Below are 18,485 nucleotides of genomic sequence, written 5' to 3' on the forward strand. Positions count from 1 at the left end.
CTATGATGATGTGAGCTACAAATCGTACTATTATTTGTGGTTGTTAAAGAGAATAAAAGCCCAGTGTAAGTTTGTGGATCTTCTTCATGAAAGGCTTGGCAAAAGCACCGTTCTTTAGACCGAACACTGAACCTCTTAAACTGCAGATCACGTGAAGCCTTCTGAATCCTGCTATCATGTCTGTTCAAGTAAATTGTACCACAATGCCTCTATTTAGAGCTAATTGGCAGGTTGTCGTGTCACAAGACTTGCTTTGTACAGTAATAGATACAGTAAAGTATATCGGGGAAAGAAAGGGAGGAAAAACAGCCTGATCATTGACATTTTTCACATTTATTCCCGTTATATTTTTGCCCTCTTTGATTTGATTGTTAATGATTCTGGTAGTTAATACATTTCTTCTCCGATGTGACCCTGTGTACAGATCATGCTTGACATCATTGAACCCTGTAATACCCTGGTAACATATACAGTGCAGATTTGTTTTGCACAACAAACTTTTATTCTTTAGGATTTGTATTTGAACCGCCCACCCGATAGCTTTCTTCTCTTTAAGGATTATACGTGAATCAGGTATATTTTAAGACACACTTTCTTGTTGTGCACCGGTGATCGCACATGATGTCTTTGTTAAATTGTTAATAAATGACATTTAATGATACAGAGCAGTTAAAAAACATATTGCTGAAAGATTATTCACCCTTACATCCATTCTAATGCAACTTTTGCCATTGCTATACTCAATAAGTTAGGCCAGAAACACAATCTACGCAAGTATGCTAACTGAATTCTTGTGTGGTTCTGTTGTACATAATGTGTGTTCTTGTTACTCAATCGGGAGATGGTTACCTTCACAAAGTTGGTCAAACATGTTCAACATTATTCTCCTAAACTGCAGCACCATGATTCTCAACCTTTCGGATGAGGTCGTACTTCTGACCTATTCATTTGGAGTGTACTAATGATCTTGAATTAGGTGTGTGTGTGTTTGGGAAGAGTTTGGAAATCTGTACTGTGGGTGTGGCTCCAGCGACAGGGTTGGGAAACACTGCCATTTTGTATGCCTCTCTTATGCTGCATGAGCTGAGCTGCGCTCCAGTTCACCTAAGCCGTGTTCACTGCTCCCTATTGGGCATAAAATACTGGACACTTGGTTACTGCTAAAAACCCACCCCACACCGCCTTGCGACAATGTTGAGGATGCTACACATAATTGTGCTGCAATATCATCTGCGTTTTGACAAATTTTGAAACCGAATTTTGCATGAATTGAGCTGACGTAGCTCGAAGTGTCTGTGTTCATGTACTTGCGTAGGGCATGTTTTAGGCCTTGAGGTCCTTGCACACAGAGTCTGAAATTTTCTTATGCATTTTTTCGTATTTGTCATCCTAAAAAATCGTCACGCACAGAAACCTTGCACACTGAGTCCGATGCGTATGAATTAATCCGTAGCGAAAAAAATAAAATAAAAAATCGCAATACAATACAAAATGGAGTCTTCAAGCAGTGAGGGTGATTTTGTTGTCCTCTCTCTTCTTAAACAGGGAACAAAGAGGAAATATTGGGTCCATCCAATCCTGAGATTTCTTAGAGAGGAAGGAGAGTTCGCTGCGGGATAATCCCGAGCGATTGAAAGTTCACTTCAGGATGTCAGCGGCTCAGTTTGATGCTTTGCTCACGATACTGGAGCTACATATTAAAAACAAGATCACCAATTTCCATCATTGATCCTGAACAGTTCTGGATTTTAGCGTTCGCTTGTACGGTGGCTCTGAATTGTCAAAACACCTCTCAAAATGCTTGCTACGGATGCGAAAAACGCCAAAAATTGAACCCGATCCACATGTTTTTATGACAGACGAAAGTTTCGGAGGCAGTGTGTAAACGTGATTGACACACCGTGAGGTCTTATTTTTTTAACGTGCAAAAGTTTCGTACGAGAATTTCGGACTCGGTGTGCAATGACCTTTAGGCATGAAATGTTGTATTCACTTTGTTTCTGGGTCTCCCGTTTTCATGCAGAATCTCCTCGAAGGACACTTTTGTCCCTTCACACAGGCATGTCCTGAACTTCTCCGTAGGCTCGTCACAGTTGCTGCCTCAACACATTGCTCTGGTCCTTAAACAGTTCCTTGAAGAGTCAAATCACTGTGCAATTCCTCAGTTGCTCCTTGAATTCATGGTGTGGTCCATAATGCTACATCTTGCTTCAAGTTCTCCATATGCAGTAGTCACATGGAGAAGACTGAAAGTGACTAGGTCCCAAAGAGGCGTCCCAAAATCCTGGTTGGATGAAGTCTGTTCCATCTCGAGGAAGAGTCTACACTTATCCCAGCTAATCGGAGCTGTCTTCTCGCCCATAATGGACGAAGGGATTTGCATTATCTTTAAGTGGGATCACCATGTCCTTTGATCCCTAAGGTTCCCCGTCTCCTTGTTTGGCAAGGAACCTCCCCTCTCCAGACAAGGGCTTAGTTTCTCCCCAAGCCCCTGTAGCCGGCCCTGGCTCAAGGCTGCTGGGATTGAGAGCGCTCTATCTTCAGCATTGGCTCTGTGTTCTCGGAGTCGCTGTGGTGCTTTCGATCTCTCGGCTGCTGATCCCCTTTCCCCCCGCGGGTCCAGGAGGGCGAGCGGACGTAACCGCTGTGGGGAAATCTTGGTAATGGCGGCTGATGGCGATCTGTGGGGCGAACTTACAAAACCAACCAATGAAAAACAACTTCATAGCCGGTCACAACAATGATAAGGCTATCGTTCTGTTCCAAAACCTAGTGTAATGCCTGCCTAGGTGGGGATTTTAAGGGATCATATAACACGAAGACTCTTCATGAACAGGTTGGCAGGAAGGTTGAGAACAAGGGTGCTCAATCCTGTTCATGGAGATCTAACTACCCGCAGAGTTTACTTTCAATCAACACACCTGTCTGTAATTATCAAGTGCTTCTGAAGATCTTAATTAGCTGGTTGAAATGTGTTTAATCAGGGTTGGAGCTGAACTTTGCTGTAAGGTTGATCTCCAGCAACAAGATTGGGAACCTCTGGTTTAGAAGTTGCCTTTTTTTGGCCTAATATTTAAGTACTTTACACAAGAATTTCAATCCACCTCTTGATTTGTTTGTGTGTTTGCACTGATTTGACTTCCATAGGAAAAGCATTAGTACAGTGGAAGCAACCCTGCTTCTGTAGAGCTACCATCCTGCAGAGTTTAATCCCAACCCTAAGCAAACACACCTGAACCAGCTAATCAAGGTGTTCAGGATTTCTTGAGATTTCTACAGGCAGGTGTGTTGAGCAGGGTTAGCTATTAGTGGGTGGTTTTAGGCACCCTTTCCTGGAAGACCACTGTCCAGTTTAATTCCAACCCCAATTAAATACCTGAACCAGTTAGTCAAGGTATTGAGGATCACTAGAAACGTCCAAGTAAGTCTGTTCAGGACAGGTTGGAGCTGAACTTTGCAGGACGTTGACCCTCCAGTAGCAGGATTGAACACGCCTGGTTTTAGGGAAAGGGCATACATGACATTTTAATTTTAATTTAATGAAATGTATTTTGTCTTGTTGTGTACAACTCGAAAGGTTAATGGCATAATTGAAACAGTTTGACCTGTTGACAATGGTGTCAAGAGTAGCGGTGTGAGTGGTCAGTCACAGAGAGATCTTTAAACCAGTCACTAATGACGTCCCTGATTGCTTCCTAGAATGCAAAGCAGTTCACTAGGTTTTGGAATAGAGTTCATATGATTCATATCTGTTTTATTTCTCACAGAAAGGGATTTGCAGTAGCAAAGCAACCATTTTCAATGAGAGCTGGTAATCTGAGGCAACATGAGCGACAGACACTGTTGGTGTTCAGTTAAAGGCACAGTATGGCATTTTTCTCCACTAGGTGTCGCTAACCTCTTTACAATAACAAAGGCGTAGTTTGATGACGCAACCTTTGCTAAGAATTATGGATCTCGTCGTCAACGTCAAGCCGACTGATCTAATAATGTTTATGGATGACTGAATACCTCAATGTTTTTATCAAGACGTGATATGTGATATGAAGCAGGTCTGGATTGCTAAGAGACAGCTATCAGCTCCACACGCGACGCGAGTCCTGCAGATATAAAAGGAATATGGACATTTCATTCTACCGAACTACACGCAGAATTACTCACAGGTCAGTTTATTAGACCAATTAAACTTGTGAGGTAACGCAGCGCTGTTTCACTTGGTCTAACATTACACTAGCACACTAAACTGCATTTAAATGTGTTGAAATGTAACGACGTTATGTGTTAGTTTGTCTGTATGAGACTAGCAGTAAACTAGATCAACATTAGAATAACATACAGATCATATTCTAACATTTTATCATTGTTGAACTATATAACATTGATTAGTTTTATGTAAATGTGCTCACCTGTTTAATAAAGTACATGTAGGAGCGGTCGAAGTCTCGGACGTGGAGCTCTCGTTTATATACTGTCTATGGGAGCTCTCGGCATCTCGAAAACACCGCGCTGATATTGATTCTCGTTTTAGTTCTCCTTTTTTTATCCAAAGTCTGCTTGCCATGGTCCATAATGTTTGAACGAAACAACAACAGCGTGCAGATAGACATTGCGAACTACAAAGTTGTCCGCGTCAGTCGCCTTGGTTACTATCAGAGGGCTCTGGTTCATAGCTCTGGTTGCCATGGCAGCACGAGCGTAAACCAGGGACAACACGGATATGACGGCATTGGCGGCGAAAAAACGGAAATAAAGAAACGGGACATGTCTTCGAATTAAATTACAAATTTCTCCTGGTTTGAAAGTTGTTGGAAACAGTCGGGATAATGTAAGTACACAACTAAAAAAAATATATAACATAGATATAGTGATTTGTGCTATTTTTAAAGCAAAAAAGTTACATATTGTGCCTTTAAAGCTCAGTTCTGAGTAGAGTGATGCAGGTTTGACGTCAGTTTGTAGGCCAATCGGCAGTTCGCATCACGCTGGTTCCCTCGAGAAAAACCCAACAGGATTTTTCCAAAGGCTTTTGGATTATCTCTAAGAACAAGCTCTGTGATCAACTAAAGTTTATGATACTTACACATTTTGTCCATCAAGATTATCGTCACAGATGAAGACTCGTTTTATGAATTTTGCCAGAAGTAAAAAGCGAAAGGTAGGCTATAAACGAACTACACCACAGTCCCACAAATTCAATGTCACCATCACTAAGCTCCCAACAACTCTTTCAGTTTTTATCTAAAAACATTTTCCCAGAATTCTTGAGTTAGTATAGTGTATAGGAGCACAATTATAAGCATAAGGATGCTGTAAAAGCGGACTGACTTTTACCTGTTCGGTGTGATGACGTTTAATCTCCTCGACAGACTCTGTAGTCCAACCTCTTTTTTTCAAAATCACTGATGTATTTTATGGCATAGAATAAAGCGTGGAAGTGTCTTGAGCTTGTGTTCACCACAGACCTTATTTCAGCCATTTAACCAAAAACCCATTGACTTCAGGACGATGGAACCGGAAGTGCTAAAATGCATCTTGGCCTACGAAGTTATGACCTGCACCACTCTATATAGTTGTAAATAACAGTTAATTCAGAATACCTACTAACAACCAAAAGTAAAAACATTAGATGACCTTTGGTTTATTCGCTGTCATCGTGAGCACCTCTCAGCGTCCATTTTAAGCACCGCCAAATTGGGCCAAGACAAATGTTATTCACATAACTTGGAGAAAATGTAAGGTAATTTAAAGTAATGCTTATATTGCTCAGAGTTGAGGATGCACTGACATTGCCTCATAGTTTAAATATTTAATATGTACACATTTGTGCACTTCAGCTCAGAACGTAATCAAATAATAATGTTCTCAGTGTAGAAATCCATGGAACCGACTGTACAAGTCACCAACCATTCAACATTCTCTTCTCAAAACGTTATCTTATGTTTTCTTTGTCTTGCTACACAGTGAACATTGTGTCGGACACAATAGTGCTGCCAGAATGAGTCCTAAAACACAGAAACTAGCTAGTATTTTTGCACATCCGGTTCCCTTGTCCCAAAGTCAATGGATTTTTTTAAAGGGTTTTTGGTTAAATGCCTGAAATAAGGTCTGTGCTTAACACAAGCTCAAGAGATTTTCAAATTTTGTTGTATGAAATAAAATACACCAGTAAAACCCCACTCTGTTGTTAACAAGAGGCTGAATGGGACTATTGTTGTGGACATTAAACGTCGTCACACTGAAAAGGCAACACTAGTGTGATTATACTTGCTCTCTGGCAAACTCTTCTAACTTGTAGATTTTAAATAAAGATTGAAATACCAAAGATCAGAAATGACACATCGTTTAAATAATGGTATAGTTAATTTATAGTCTAACTTTAGCTTTTTACTTCTGGCAATTGTATTAAGGCTTCAAATATCATAAACGTTGTGTTTATATGTGAAGATTATCTTTTATAAGTCCCCCTGTGGTGAAAATCAAGTTTTTAATGTTGTTTATGTGGTGCTTTTAATATGAATAAGTCAATTCATAAGTCGACAGCATTGCTGAGTATTTTCTGCTTAAAACTGCAGTGAACCAAAGACAGTCTCAAAAACACGCTTTGAAATCGCTGGTGTTTCACAAACTACCTTGTAACCAATCAGATCAACGTGTGATCGTCAACGAGTGAGTGGAGGCGGGGCTCATTTGCATATTCATAGAACCGCGTATACTAAATGTGGCAAGGGTGTCGAGTTACATTCAAGACATTTTGAAGGCATGACAGAATTTTTTTCAAGGATAAAACATTTAAATGTAATTTAGGAGATCGGTCCTTGGCCAATGAAAGCTGCGATGGAGTCCAGACCTTCTGCCGTCAGTCTGAAGCTCTGGCTGATCGAGACTTGTGTGATGCGAACCTCCGGGTTTGTGTCATCCCTGCATCACTCTATTTATCTTCTGAGGACTGGAATGATTGCGCTAAATAGTTATTTAACTTCAAATCTGATGTGGTAAATAAAGATCTGTAAGTTGACTCACTGGCAGGGGACTCAGTGTGGTTCTCCTCGTCCGAGTCGGCGAACACCTCCCCGAGCTCCTGGTCGGACATGTCTGTGAGCTCCGTCAGGTCCAGGAGGTCGAAGTGCACCTCCAGAGACGACACACTGCTGAGAGGCTCTGAGATCGGGCACAAGACATCGACACTGAGGCCAGACCACTGGTTCAGAGCAATCACACTGTATCGTTCTTCGCTCAGACGTGTGCACTACTGGATAGAGCTGCGCGATTAATCGTCAAAAGACTGTGATCTCGATTCAAACACTCACGCAATCTCATTACTAAATGACTATGATTTGGCTCTGTCTATTAAACCTTTGATAAAATCCCCACTAGAAACACTCAGATCTGTGTTCTGATCCAGAGAGAGCCGTTGTCATGAATAGATATGAAACAGCTTCAACATCACAGAATCATTATTTCTGTCTTACAATATTTCAAATTATCACAGAAGAACTGGGAGAAAAGTTTATAGTTCAGATATAAACACTGATGTCTACGGTAGTGATCAAAACAGAGCAAATCACCTTTAGAAAGTAACTTGACGCTTCAGCGGTTAAATCATTACATCGTTACACCAGTAGGTGGCGACAAGTGACTGTTAAAAAGAAATGTTTTTGTCATTGAATCATTCATTCAAGAGATTCGTTCAAAAACGCTGATTCATTCAGTAATGAAACACGTGAAGTATTTATGAGTGAGTCATTGAATCATTCATGATTTTGAAAATAATTCAGATTAATTAAACATTTTAAACAGACTGCAGCAATTAACATTTTGTGCGAACCTCTAGTAAATTAGGTTATTTTGTTTAGTCGTTTGTATAGAATCGTGGAGGATTGTGATCTCTGTTTGAAACAACAAACAAAACAAATTGTGATAATTTGAACTTAATTTTTCCAGAATCGTGCAGCTCTATTATTGGGTGAATGTAAATGTGTCTGGCTTATATTTCTCCCCCAAAATAAATTACATGGAGACAATTTTTAAACCATTTATTAATCTAGGTCAATGTTAAGGTCTATTGTAGTGAAAATGATGTGATAGAAAACAATCTTAATGGTCTTAATCCTAATTCTTTCGATTAGGGGTAGAATATGACCCAGACGTGTCCTGGACAGTTTCACTCACGTCGTTTCTCTGTGATCAGCACCTGGCTGCCATGATGGGCCGGGGTGCCAACATGCTCTCCTGAGGCATTGTGGGATGCCTCGCTGGTGAGACTGGCAGAGCTGGAGGACTTCAGAAGCTTCTGGAACTCTCGGTCTCTAAGTGGCTCTACAAAGAAATCATAGAACATAGATTATAAAACGGTTACCACACAATAAAAATATTAAAGCCAAATAATATGTATCAGTGCAACTTTCATGAAGTAAAATCACTAAAAGCCTTCCTTCCGCTGGAAAAAATAGTCCCTAACCATGAACAGCAACAGAAGTTACATTATTTCACCATTAGATGGCGACAAAGATGAGTGAGTCAGTCAGTAGAGAAGACTTTTATATTGAAAGGATTGAAAATTGTGATCACGGAGAAGCAAAACGCGACTGACAAATGACTAGCGTGTATGGGAACATTCAAACAGATTTTTTTATTACGAATATAAGACTGACCTGGAGGAAAATGCTATGTCTACTATAAATGCAGGTACACTCACTTACTCGATCTCTTTATACTCTACTCTATAGACCTTCTGTAGCCCCGCCCCTTTTCAGCGCTGCGCTCGTTGTCTTTTGTCTTCCGGTTTGTATTACAGCAATCTTACATGTTTATGAATGAACTGCCTGTTTTAAAATCTTTCAGGTCTACTGACATATGTTAAGACATCTGCTTTAAACATTATGCACGTGATAACTTTCGTTAACTCTACAATAAGTAAATCTACTTCACAAGCTAATTAGTTTCGACAGCGATGCCATAGAAATATACAGAGCGACCGCAAAACCGGAAGTTCAAAGACAATATTCTAAAGATGCTGCGCGCTTGTTTCTCTGGCGCATAACGTCTATAAGCTTCAATGAATAATATCAATGAGAATATATGTTTGCGTTGCTAAGAGTGGTTGCTAGGGGTGTTGTGTAGTGATATATAGAACTGTTGTTTTATCGGGAATAAAACACAGCTATTGACCAATCAGAGGACTGGACTGGATTCTGCTTTATAATATATGGTAATTTATAATGTGTATTTTTTGCCCATTGCACAACATTAGTGTGTTCTGGGTGGTAACCAGGTCGTTGCGATGCAGTTGCAGGGGGTTCTGGGTACTTGTAAGCACATTAGTTGCCGGAGCATTGCTATGCGGTCGCTAGGGTGTTCCTCGTGTCCCGTTCTCTAATGGGGTTTGCCAGCGGTTGCCAAAGCAGTGAAACAGAAGATGCTTGTGTTTCACTGACTGTTTGAAGAGCTTCCAGCCATCTATTGATTTCTGGCGGCAGCAGTCAAAGCAGACAAGCATTTTAGACGGTTGAAAGCAGTTCAATTACACACATGGGACACGAAAACAAGTGGACGACTGGATCTACCTCTGTTTTTTTGGAACACAAACATTTTACGCTAAATATTTTTTTGTTCTTAATACCATTTCATTTAATATATATATATATATATATATATATATATATATATATATATATATATAGAACTTACCCTAAAACTGACTATATCTCAATACATTACGTAGATAGAAATATTTAAAGTTCCCCTAATATGCTTTTTCTGAACTGCTGAAACGAGTCGTCAGTAATTCCCGTCTCACTTCCTGCTGAACTGCGTAGGTTTATAACTAATTTGCATAATGTCAGTCTATGGTCGTGATTGGCTGAACAGCGTCTCTTAGCTCCGCCCTCAAACACTGTAGTGTATCTGAGACTGGAAGAGTTTGGTTCGTGTTGTTCATGTGGAGAAGACTCTGTTTTCTGCTGACAAAGCAAATCCACTTTGATGAGATTGATACGGTAAAACCCACGCCATCGTTACTGTTCGTGTGTGTCAAGAGCTGAGATTCAGATATGATAATGAGCGTTTGGTTTCTGACCAATCAACAGACTGGGTTCATCTGACCAATCAGAGCAGAGCAGTCTCTTAGAAAGGCGGGGTTTAGAGAGACTGAATCTTCAAACGAACCGTTTAAGACACTGAGAAAAGAGTTGATTCTGCCATGTATAGTGTTTTTTGACCTTGGATGCATGTAAACCTATTGTTGGAGTCTCCAAAACAAAATTAGGAACCTTTAATACGGCATATGAGGGTATTTAAGATAAACAGAAATACAAAGCATGTGTTCTTGTATTCCGCCTGTGGCATTTTGTGTGGGTTCGCGAGGCTCTTTTCCTGTAGTAGCAGCCGGGGCTGAGCTGACTGTGGACTCGCAGAACACCAGGGCCAAGCGGGAAACTACATCAAGACATTTACATACAGGTCAGAATGCATGACTAATTGTGTTAGTTATTTCACATTATTTAATGTGAAAAAATAAATACAAAAATAATCACACTACATTAACATTAAATTGACAGGCCTTGACTTTGTGAGAAGACGTGAGCAGAAAAAGATTACATCCAACCATATTTAACAGATTCATCCAATTTCTCTGTACATAAACTTTTTTTATCAGTCCCATAACATCCCACATGTGAAGAATCTATTATGTGATGGTATAGGTTGTTTTCCAGCTGCGCCTGTTCTCCGCAGTCTGCGGGTCATCCCTCCCTCACACACCTCTCATTAGCCCACACACACACACACAGATCCCGCTGGCTGCTTCTCTTTCTGTGCGTGCGTGCCATGCAAATATTGGTGCAGGGATTGCTATACATTGGTTAATTCCAAAAGGCTCTCCATCTAAACCATACACACTGAAATGAGCTATATTTTTAACATCACCCAGTGGTACCCAAGTCCCATTGTCTCAAAGTAGCCGCTGCAAAGATGCAACTCAATGTCAAATTCTCAAAAAAAATGTGCATCCAAAAATCCCTCTCGCTCATGACCTTTCACGTTTACTCGCATTTGAGCTATAGTAATCGTATTGCTATAATTCATAAGCCTCCACCCTACATGCATCCAAGTTGCTGTGCCTTTTCCCATGTGCATGAATGCCAAGCACTACCGGCTTCTCTGACTGCCTGCTTTGTCTGAGCGCTGGAGAATAAAGGACATGGTGGCGGCTCGTACAGCGGGCTATTGAATGCAATGGGTGTGTGTGTGTTTAGATGCGTCTGAAGAAATGTTTGCTCTTACCTGCAGCACTAGAGTCTGCCTGAGCCTCCATTAAGTCTATTGTAGCAGCCGGTGCAATGCTGTTTGGCGTCGCAGCCAGGATTAGAGGGAGCGCCTCTTGTCTCGTGCACACTCTCTCTCTCTCTCTCTCTCTCTCTTTTCCCCACCCCTACATGCACAGTCACACATTCACTCCTATTGTCACTGCAGCGCGCACAACACTGACACATGAACAGTCCCGCTAGAGAAACGCAGTCAGCCACTACACAACTGCATGACACACCAAAACGGGGAAGAGAGCGAGGGAAGGGTGCGCCCATAGACAATAAAAAGGGTTTACATACACTCTAAAAAAATGCTGGGTTGTTTTAACCCAATTTTGGGCCAGCCATTGGGTTACATTTTTTTTTATTACATTTTTAACCCAATGTTTGAGTTTGTCCATATTTAACCCAAAATTGGGTTAAAACAACCCAGCATTTTTTAAGAGTGTAGAGAGGCAGAGGTGTACTGATCCAGAACAGGCTTGGAAATAAGATGAAGTGAGGAAAAAAAGAGGAATGTTTGAGTTTAGATGAATATAATTTGTTTATGTTCATTCAATATATATATATATATATATTTTTTTTTTATTTATTTATTTATTTTTTTTATATTTTTTTTTTAGATTTTATGCATTGAACAGCCATTGGCTAATAGTCGTAGTAATTGAAGACCAGAAAAATACAGATGCTTAGTCCCATTAAAGTTGGTCCCATACATACCATACCATACACGGTCCCATTAAAGTTCAGTCAGGTAGTAACAACTCCAGTACTCAAGGGGGCGATAAAGTTACTTTCAAATGTCTGTGCCGTAATTCAGGAAGCTAGCGCTATAAACATAGACTTGCGTCTATGATGCGTTCCACTTAGTGATTCAAGAAACTAAGCTTTTCCAAGCTTTGAATCAATCGAACCAATTTCTTCGCAAAATGATTCACTGTTTCGAAGCGCTCGAAAATCGTGTCAATGCTGCGAAAACTCAGCCCAAACATGCAAAAAACACTTTTTTTACATACTAATTGCTAGGGATGCACCGATATGAAAATTTGGGCCGATACCGATAACCGATAATTCTTTATATTTGAAAGACGATAACTGATATATATTGGCCGATAAATCTAAATCCAATTTTTTTTGTAATTTTGAGCATGATTACAAAAACAAAGGTTTCACCATTAAAAGCCATGTCCCAAACACACAATTATAATGTTCTCGTTATATTTTTTGTAGCCTATATGACAGCGCATAACTGTATTTTCCTTTTTTGAAGTGATTCCAATCTTATTTCAAGCCCATCTTGTTGAACAGTGCACATCTGAAGCATCTCGGCTGAAGGAAATAATCCATTATTTATCATCAGCTTTAATATATCCCTACTAACTGAAAACGTTTTATTGAAGATCGGCAAGATCAGAAACTAGGCTATATCTGAGACGATGGATGGACTACTGGCATTACGGTAAATAGGAGAGATTGCAACGGCCAGTATGGTGGCTCTAGTAAAATAATTCTCGTCTTCCAAAGAAAAGAACCAATTAAAGACGGTTTACGCCAAAAATCGCCCCCTTGTGGCAATGCTGAGAATGCAACGTGTGCTTGTGCTCGACACATTTCAGAATGGGACAATGCAAAAACTTTGAGCTAACATAGCTATACACGTTATCATACACATACTTGCATTTTACAGGCTTATGTTTCAAAGCTGGATGACTAACTGATATTTAATGATTGAACACATTCATACACAAATAAATGGATACATTCTAATGAATGTGATGGTCAGTGTTGGACTTACTGTGGCTAAGATATCCGTTTTAAACAGAATTAATGTTAGTTGATTGAGACAGATCTCAGTTTTGGGACATCGTGTTACTGTGCTTGTTTTTAAGGAATGCCAAGGCTGATCCTCACAGGTATGTGGTGCCAACTTGGATTAACGTCAGCAGATCCACAGCTGAGCAGATCTTCCATCTGCTGATCCAGAATGGTCATCATGATTCCCTCAAAAAGCACATTGTTGCCATTAATAGCCTGTACTCTCATTAAAGCCAAGTACTCTATGTTAACCATAATCCATTCAAATCTTTTCAAGTCAACATGAAACAGAATTCACAAGCCATTTAACTTCTGTACTATGACATATTTCATAGTGATATATGTATCAATGAGAAAATGACTGTCTATCAGAAATTGACATGTCAGAGAAACTGTTTTATTTTTTTGCCTCAAAACAAAGTTTGTTTGCAACACTTTTCTTTTATTTGAAAATGTTCTTGCTTGAGAAACTTTCCTTTCATGACCATGTCCTTCCAAAAAGTCTTCTGTTATTGCACAATATTGCTAGGAATTTAAATTCTGTTGTCTTGTTGAATTGAAATGAGGTTTTGTGATGCTCTCTCAACTTATTGTTGTGTGTTTAAGTTACAACAAGAAGAAAATCCTGGATATCATCATCTTCCATCATCAACAGAAGAATTGCATGAATATCAAATGACTGGTTGATGGTTAATTTAAGCGCTTCAAGTAGCAGTGCTTTGTACCAGTGCTAATGCTGGTTAAGTTAAATGCTATGTTATTGGTTAAAGTCAGCATGCAATAGAAGTTGTGCTCGTCGTTCCTTCTCTATTGTGTCATATATTCGAGTGAAACACTTCTGGAAAGAGAACAAATGTGGGCGTGGCTTGATTTGTCTGTGGAGAATTGATTGGATGATCTCATGTGATTGACAGGTTGCCCCACCCTCGTCATCAGAGAAGAGAAGAGATGCTGCAAGAGGGAGTTACTCTGATTCAAGATTACTGGGAACATGTATTTAACACAATAATGATGTGCACCAATAAATCATTTAGAATAAACACAGCAATATTCCACAAATAAAGAATGGCCTATTTTTATTTCATGGTGACTTTCAAGCTGTGCCAAAAAATACAAATAAAAGGCCATTCAGATGCTGCACATGATGCAAATCATATGCTTCCTAAATCAACCAGAGCAGGTGCAGTCATTTGCAACTTGAATGTGTCTGGCTTCCAGTGTAGTTTAATATTCAGTTCCTGTGAAAAACTGTTCCAATGGGTGGAGCATACATGCATATTCATGAAAAAACTGTTCCAATGGGCGGAGCATACGTGCATATTCGTGAAAAACTGTTCTATGGGTGGAGCATACGTGCATATTCGTGAAAAACTGTTCTATGGGTGGAGCATACGTGCATATTCGTGAAAAAATGTTCTATGGGTGGAGCATACGTGCATATTCGTGAAAAACTGTTCCAATGGATGGAGCATACGTGCATATTCGTGAAAAACTGTTCTATGGGTGGAGCATACGTGCATATTAATGAAAAACTGTTCTATGGGTGGAGCATACGTGCATATTCATGAAAAACTGTTCCAATGGATGGAGCATGCCTGCATATTCATGAAAAACTGTTCTATGGGTGGAGCATACGTGCATATACATGACAAACTGTTCTATGGGTGGAGCATGCGTGCATATTCGTGAAAAACTGTTCTATGGGTGGAGCATACGTGCATATTCGTGAAAAACTGTTCCAATGGATGGAGCATACGTGCATATTCATGAAAAACTGTTCTATGGGTGGAGCATACGTGCATATTCGGTGGAGCATACGTGCATATTCGTGAAAAACTGTTCTATGGGTGGAGCATACGTGCATATTAATGAAAAACTGTTCTATGGGTGGAGCATACGTGCATATTCGTGAAAAACTTCTATGGGTGGAGCATACGTGCATATTCGTGAAAAACTGTTCTATGGGTGGAGCATACGTGCATATTCATGAAAAACTGTTCCAATGGGTGGAGCATACGTGCATATTCGTGAAAAACTGTTCCAATGGATGGAGCATACGTGCATATTCATGAAAAACTGTTCTATGGGTGGAGCATACGTGCATATTCGTGAAAAACTGTTCCAATGGATGGAGCATACGTGCATATTCGTGAAAAACAGTTCCAATGGGCGGAGCATACGTGCATATTCATGAAAAACTGTTCCAATGGGCAGAGCATACGTGCATATTCGTGAAAAACAGTTCCAATGGGCGGAACATACATGCATATTCGTGAAAAACTGTTCTATGGGTGGAGCATACGTGCATATTCGTGAAAAACTGTTCCAATGGATGGAGCATACGTGCATATTCATGAAAAACTGTTCCAATGGGTGGAGCATACGTGCATATTCGTGAAAAACTGTTCCAATGGGCGGAGCATACGTGCATATTCGTGAAAAACAGTTCCAATACTGTTCCAATACGTGCATATTCATGAAAAACTGTTCTATGGGTGAAGCATACGTGCATATTCATGAAAAACTGTTCTATGGGTGGAGCATGCGTGCATATTCATGAAAAACTGTTCCAATGGGCGGAACATACATGCATATTCGTGAAAAACTGTTCTATGGGTGGAGCATACGTGCATATTCGTGAAAAACAGTTCCAATGGGCGGATCATACATGCATATTCGTGAAAAACTGTTCTATGGGTGGAGCATACGTGCATATTCATGAAAAGCTGTTATATGGGTGGAGCATACGTGCATATTCGTGAAAAACTGTTCTATGGGTGGAGCATACGTGCATATTCGTGAAAAACTGTTCCAATGGATGGAGCATACGTGCATATTCATAAAAAACTGTTCTATGGGTGGAGCATACGTGCATATTCATGAAAAACTGTTCTATGGGTGGAGCATACCTGCATATTCATGAAAAACAGTTCCAATGGGCGGAGCATACGTGCATATTCATGAAAAACTGTTCCAATGGGCGGAACATACGTGCATATTCGTGAAAAACTGTTCCAATGGGCGGATCATACGTGCATATTCGTGAAAAACTGTTCCAATGGATGGAGCATATGTGCATATTCATGAAAATTGTTCCAATGGGTGGAGCATACGTGCATATTCGTGAAAAACTGTTCTATGGGTGGAGCATACCTGCATATTCATGAAAAACAGTTCCAATGGGCGGAGCATACGTGCATATTCATGAAAAACTGTTCCAATGGGCAGAACATACGTGCATATTCGTGAAAAACAGTTCCAATGGGCGGATCATACGTGCATATTCGTGAAAAACTGTTCCAATGGATGGAGCATATGTGCATATTCATGAAAATTGTTCCAATGGGTGGAGCATACGTGCATATTCATGAAAAACTGTTCCAATGGGTGGAGCATATGTGCATATTCGTGAAAAACTGTTCCAATGGGCGGAGCATACGTGCATATTCATGAAAAACTGTTCCAATGGGTGGAGCATACGTGCATATTCATGAAAAACTGTTCTATGGGTGAAGCATACGTGCATATTCATGAAAAACTGTTCCAATGGGTGGAGCATACGTGCATCTTCATGAAAAACTGTTCTATGGGTGGAGCATACGTGCATATTCATGAAAAACTGTTCCAATGGGCGGAGCATACGTGCATATTCATGAAAAACTGTTCTATGGGCGGAGCATACGTGCATATTCGTGAAAAACTGTTCCAATGGATGGAGCATACGTGCATATTCATGAAAAACTGTTCTATGGGCGAAGCATACGTGCATATTCATGAAAAACTGTTCTATGGGTGGAGCATACGTGCATATTCGTGAAAAACAGTTCCAATACTGTTCCAATACGTGCATATTCATGAAAAACTGTTCTATGGGTGGAGCATACGTGCATATTCGTGAAAAACTGTTCCAATGGGCGGAGCATACGTGCATATTCGTGAAAAACTGTTCCAATGGGCGGAGCATACGTGCATATTCATGAAAAACTGTTCCAATGGGTGGAGCATACGTGCATATTCGTGAAAAACTCTTCCAATGGGCAGAGCATACGTGCATATTCGTGAAAAACTGTTCCAATGGGCAGAGCATACGTGCATATTCGTGAAAAACTGTTCCAATGGGCGGAGCATACGTGCATATTCGTGAAAAACAGTTCCAATGGGCGGAGCATACGTGCATATTCATGAAAAACTGTTTCAATGGCTGGGAGCATATGTGCATATTCATGAAAAACTGTTCTATGGGTGGAGCATACGTGCATATTCATGAAAAACTGTTCCAATGGGCGGAGCATACGTGCATATTCATGAAAAACTGTTTCAGTGGGTGGAGCATACGTGCATATTCATGAAAAACTGTTCCAATGGGTGGAGCATACGTGCATCTTCATGAAAAACTGTTCTATGGGTGGAGCATACGTGCATATTCATGCAAAACTGTTCCAATGGGTGGAGCATACGTGCATATTCATGAAAAACTGTTCTATGGGTGGAGCATACGTGCATATTCATGCAAAACTGTTCCAATGGGTGGAGCATACGTGCATATGGTTACCTATTCTTCTTGGTATTTACCTATAGAGACTAATGAAATGGAAGTCTTGTTTATGTATTTTTAGAATTAACCACTGCCAGGGGGATGAAAACATTTGAAATCTTTGACCTACCCCTTATATTTTTTGATAGACAATCTCATACTCTTCCGTATGTCTTGTTTTCTCTGTGAAAAGTGCCACATATTCCCAAAGCAGCTCGTTATCCCGCTGTCGCAGAGACTGCTTTGAAGATTCCTGAAGGAACTCCCACGGATTTCTCTCTTTTCCTGAGAGATTCAAGAGAATATTGCGTTTCATCTTTCTGTTTGGTACCTCGCTCGACTCCAGCGGCAGGCAGGAATAGAGTGGTGCAGTATGACATAACTTCGTAGGCCAAAACACGAGTTGCATTTTAGCAACCTTACGGTTCCATCGTCCTGAAGTCAATGGGTTTTTTGATTGGGGTTTTGGTTAAATGGCTGAAATAAGGTCTGTGGTGAACACAAGCACAAGACACTTCCACGCTTTATTCTACGACATAAAATACATCAGTATTACCCCACTCGGGATTTATTAAGCTGTTACATGTCATGCAAAAGCTGGTTGCTAACAAGTGGCTAAATGTGATGACAGAGTCTGTCGAGGAGATTAAACGTCATCACACCGAAGAGCTAAACTCAGCCCTGTTACAGCCTCGTTATGTAGACTTTTGTGGACTGTAGTGGACATTATATTCTGAGGTTTCACCAGGACAAACACTTCTGATTGGTCTTTAAAAATGACTGACATTAATTTAGTGATGGAAATATGATAATATTTTGTAATTATCATTTTC

General features: G+C 40.2%; 1 protein-coding gene across 2 annotated transcripts; it reads right to left on the reverse strand.

The window, feature by feature from the left end:
- Nucleotides 1-314: 314 nt before the first annotated feature.
- dbndd1 (dysbindin domain containing 1) lies at nt 315-11,534 on the reverse strand. Of its 2 annotated transcripts, none has more exons than XM_084094666.1 (4): nt 11,281-11,534; nt 8,170-8,316; nt 7,021-7,158; nt 315-2,681 (listed from the first exon to the last, which is right to left on the reverse strand). In XM_084094666.1, exons 1-4 carry the CDS (start codon nt 11,309-11,311, stop codon nt 2,509-2,511), a joined length of 489 nt encoding a protein of 162 aa, XP_083950792.1. In that variant the 5' UTR covers nt 11,312-11,534; the 3' UTR covers nt 315-2,508. The 2 variants fall into 2 exon arrangements, with proteins under 2 accessions (XP_083950792.1, XP_083950791.1); XM_084094665.1 differs by having other exon boundaries at nt 315-2,693.
- Nucleotides 11,535-18,485: the final 6,951 nt, after the last annotated feature.

This window comes from Abramis brama (genome assembly GCF_963993115.1).
Source record: "Abramis brama genome assembly, chromosome: 20".
NCBI classification, from domain to species: Eukaryota; Metazoa; Chordata; class Actinopteri; order Cypriniformes; family Leuciscidae; genus Abramis; species Abramis brama.

What these genes read in the sequence shown, in the direction of transcription:
- dbndd1 (XM_084094665.1), bottom strand. Translation starts at nt 11,311, where the DNA reads ATGGAGGCTCAGGCAGACTCTAGTGCTGCAG. An exon ending in GCTGATCACAGAGAAACGAC is followed by an intron (nt 7,159 to 8,169) that starts GTGAGTGAAACT and finishes GCCCGATCTCAG; the next exon opens with AGCCTCTCAGCAGTGTGTCG. An exon ending in CCACACTGAGTCCCCTGCCA is followed by an intron (nt 2,694 to 7,020) that starts GTGAGTCAACTT and finishes TGGTTTTGTAAG; the next exon opens with TTCGCCCCACAGATCGCCAT.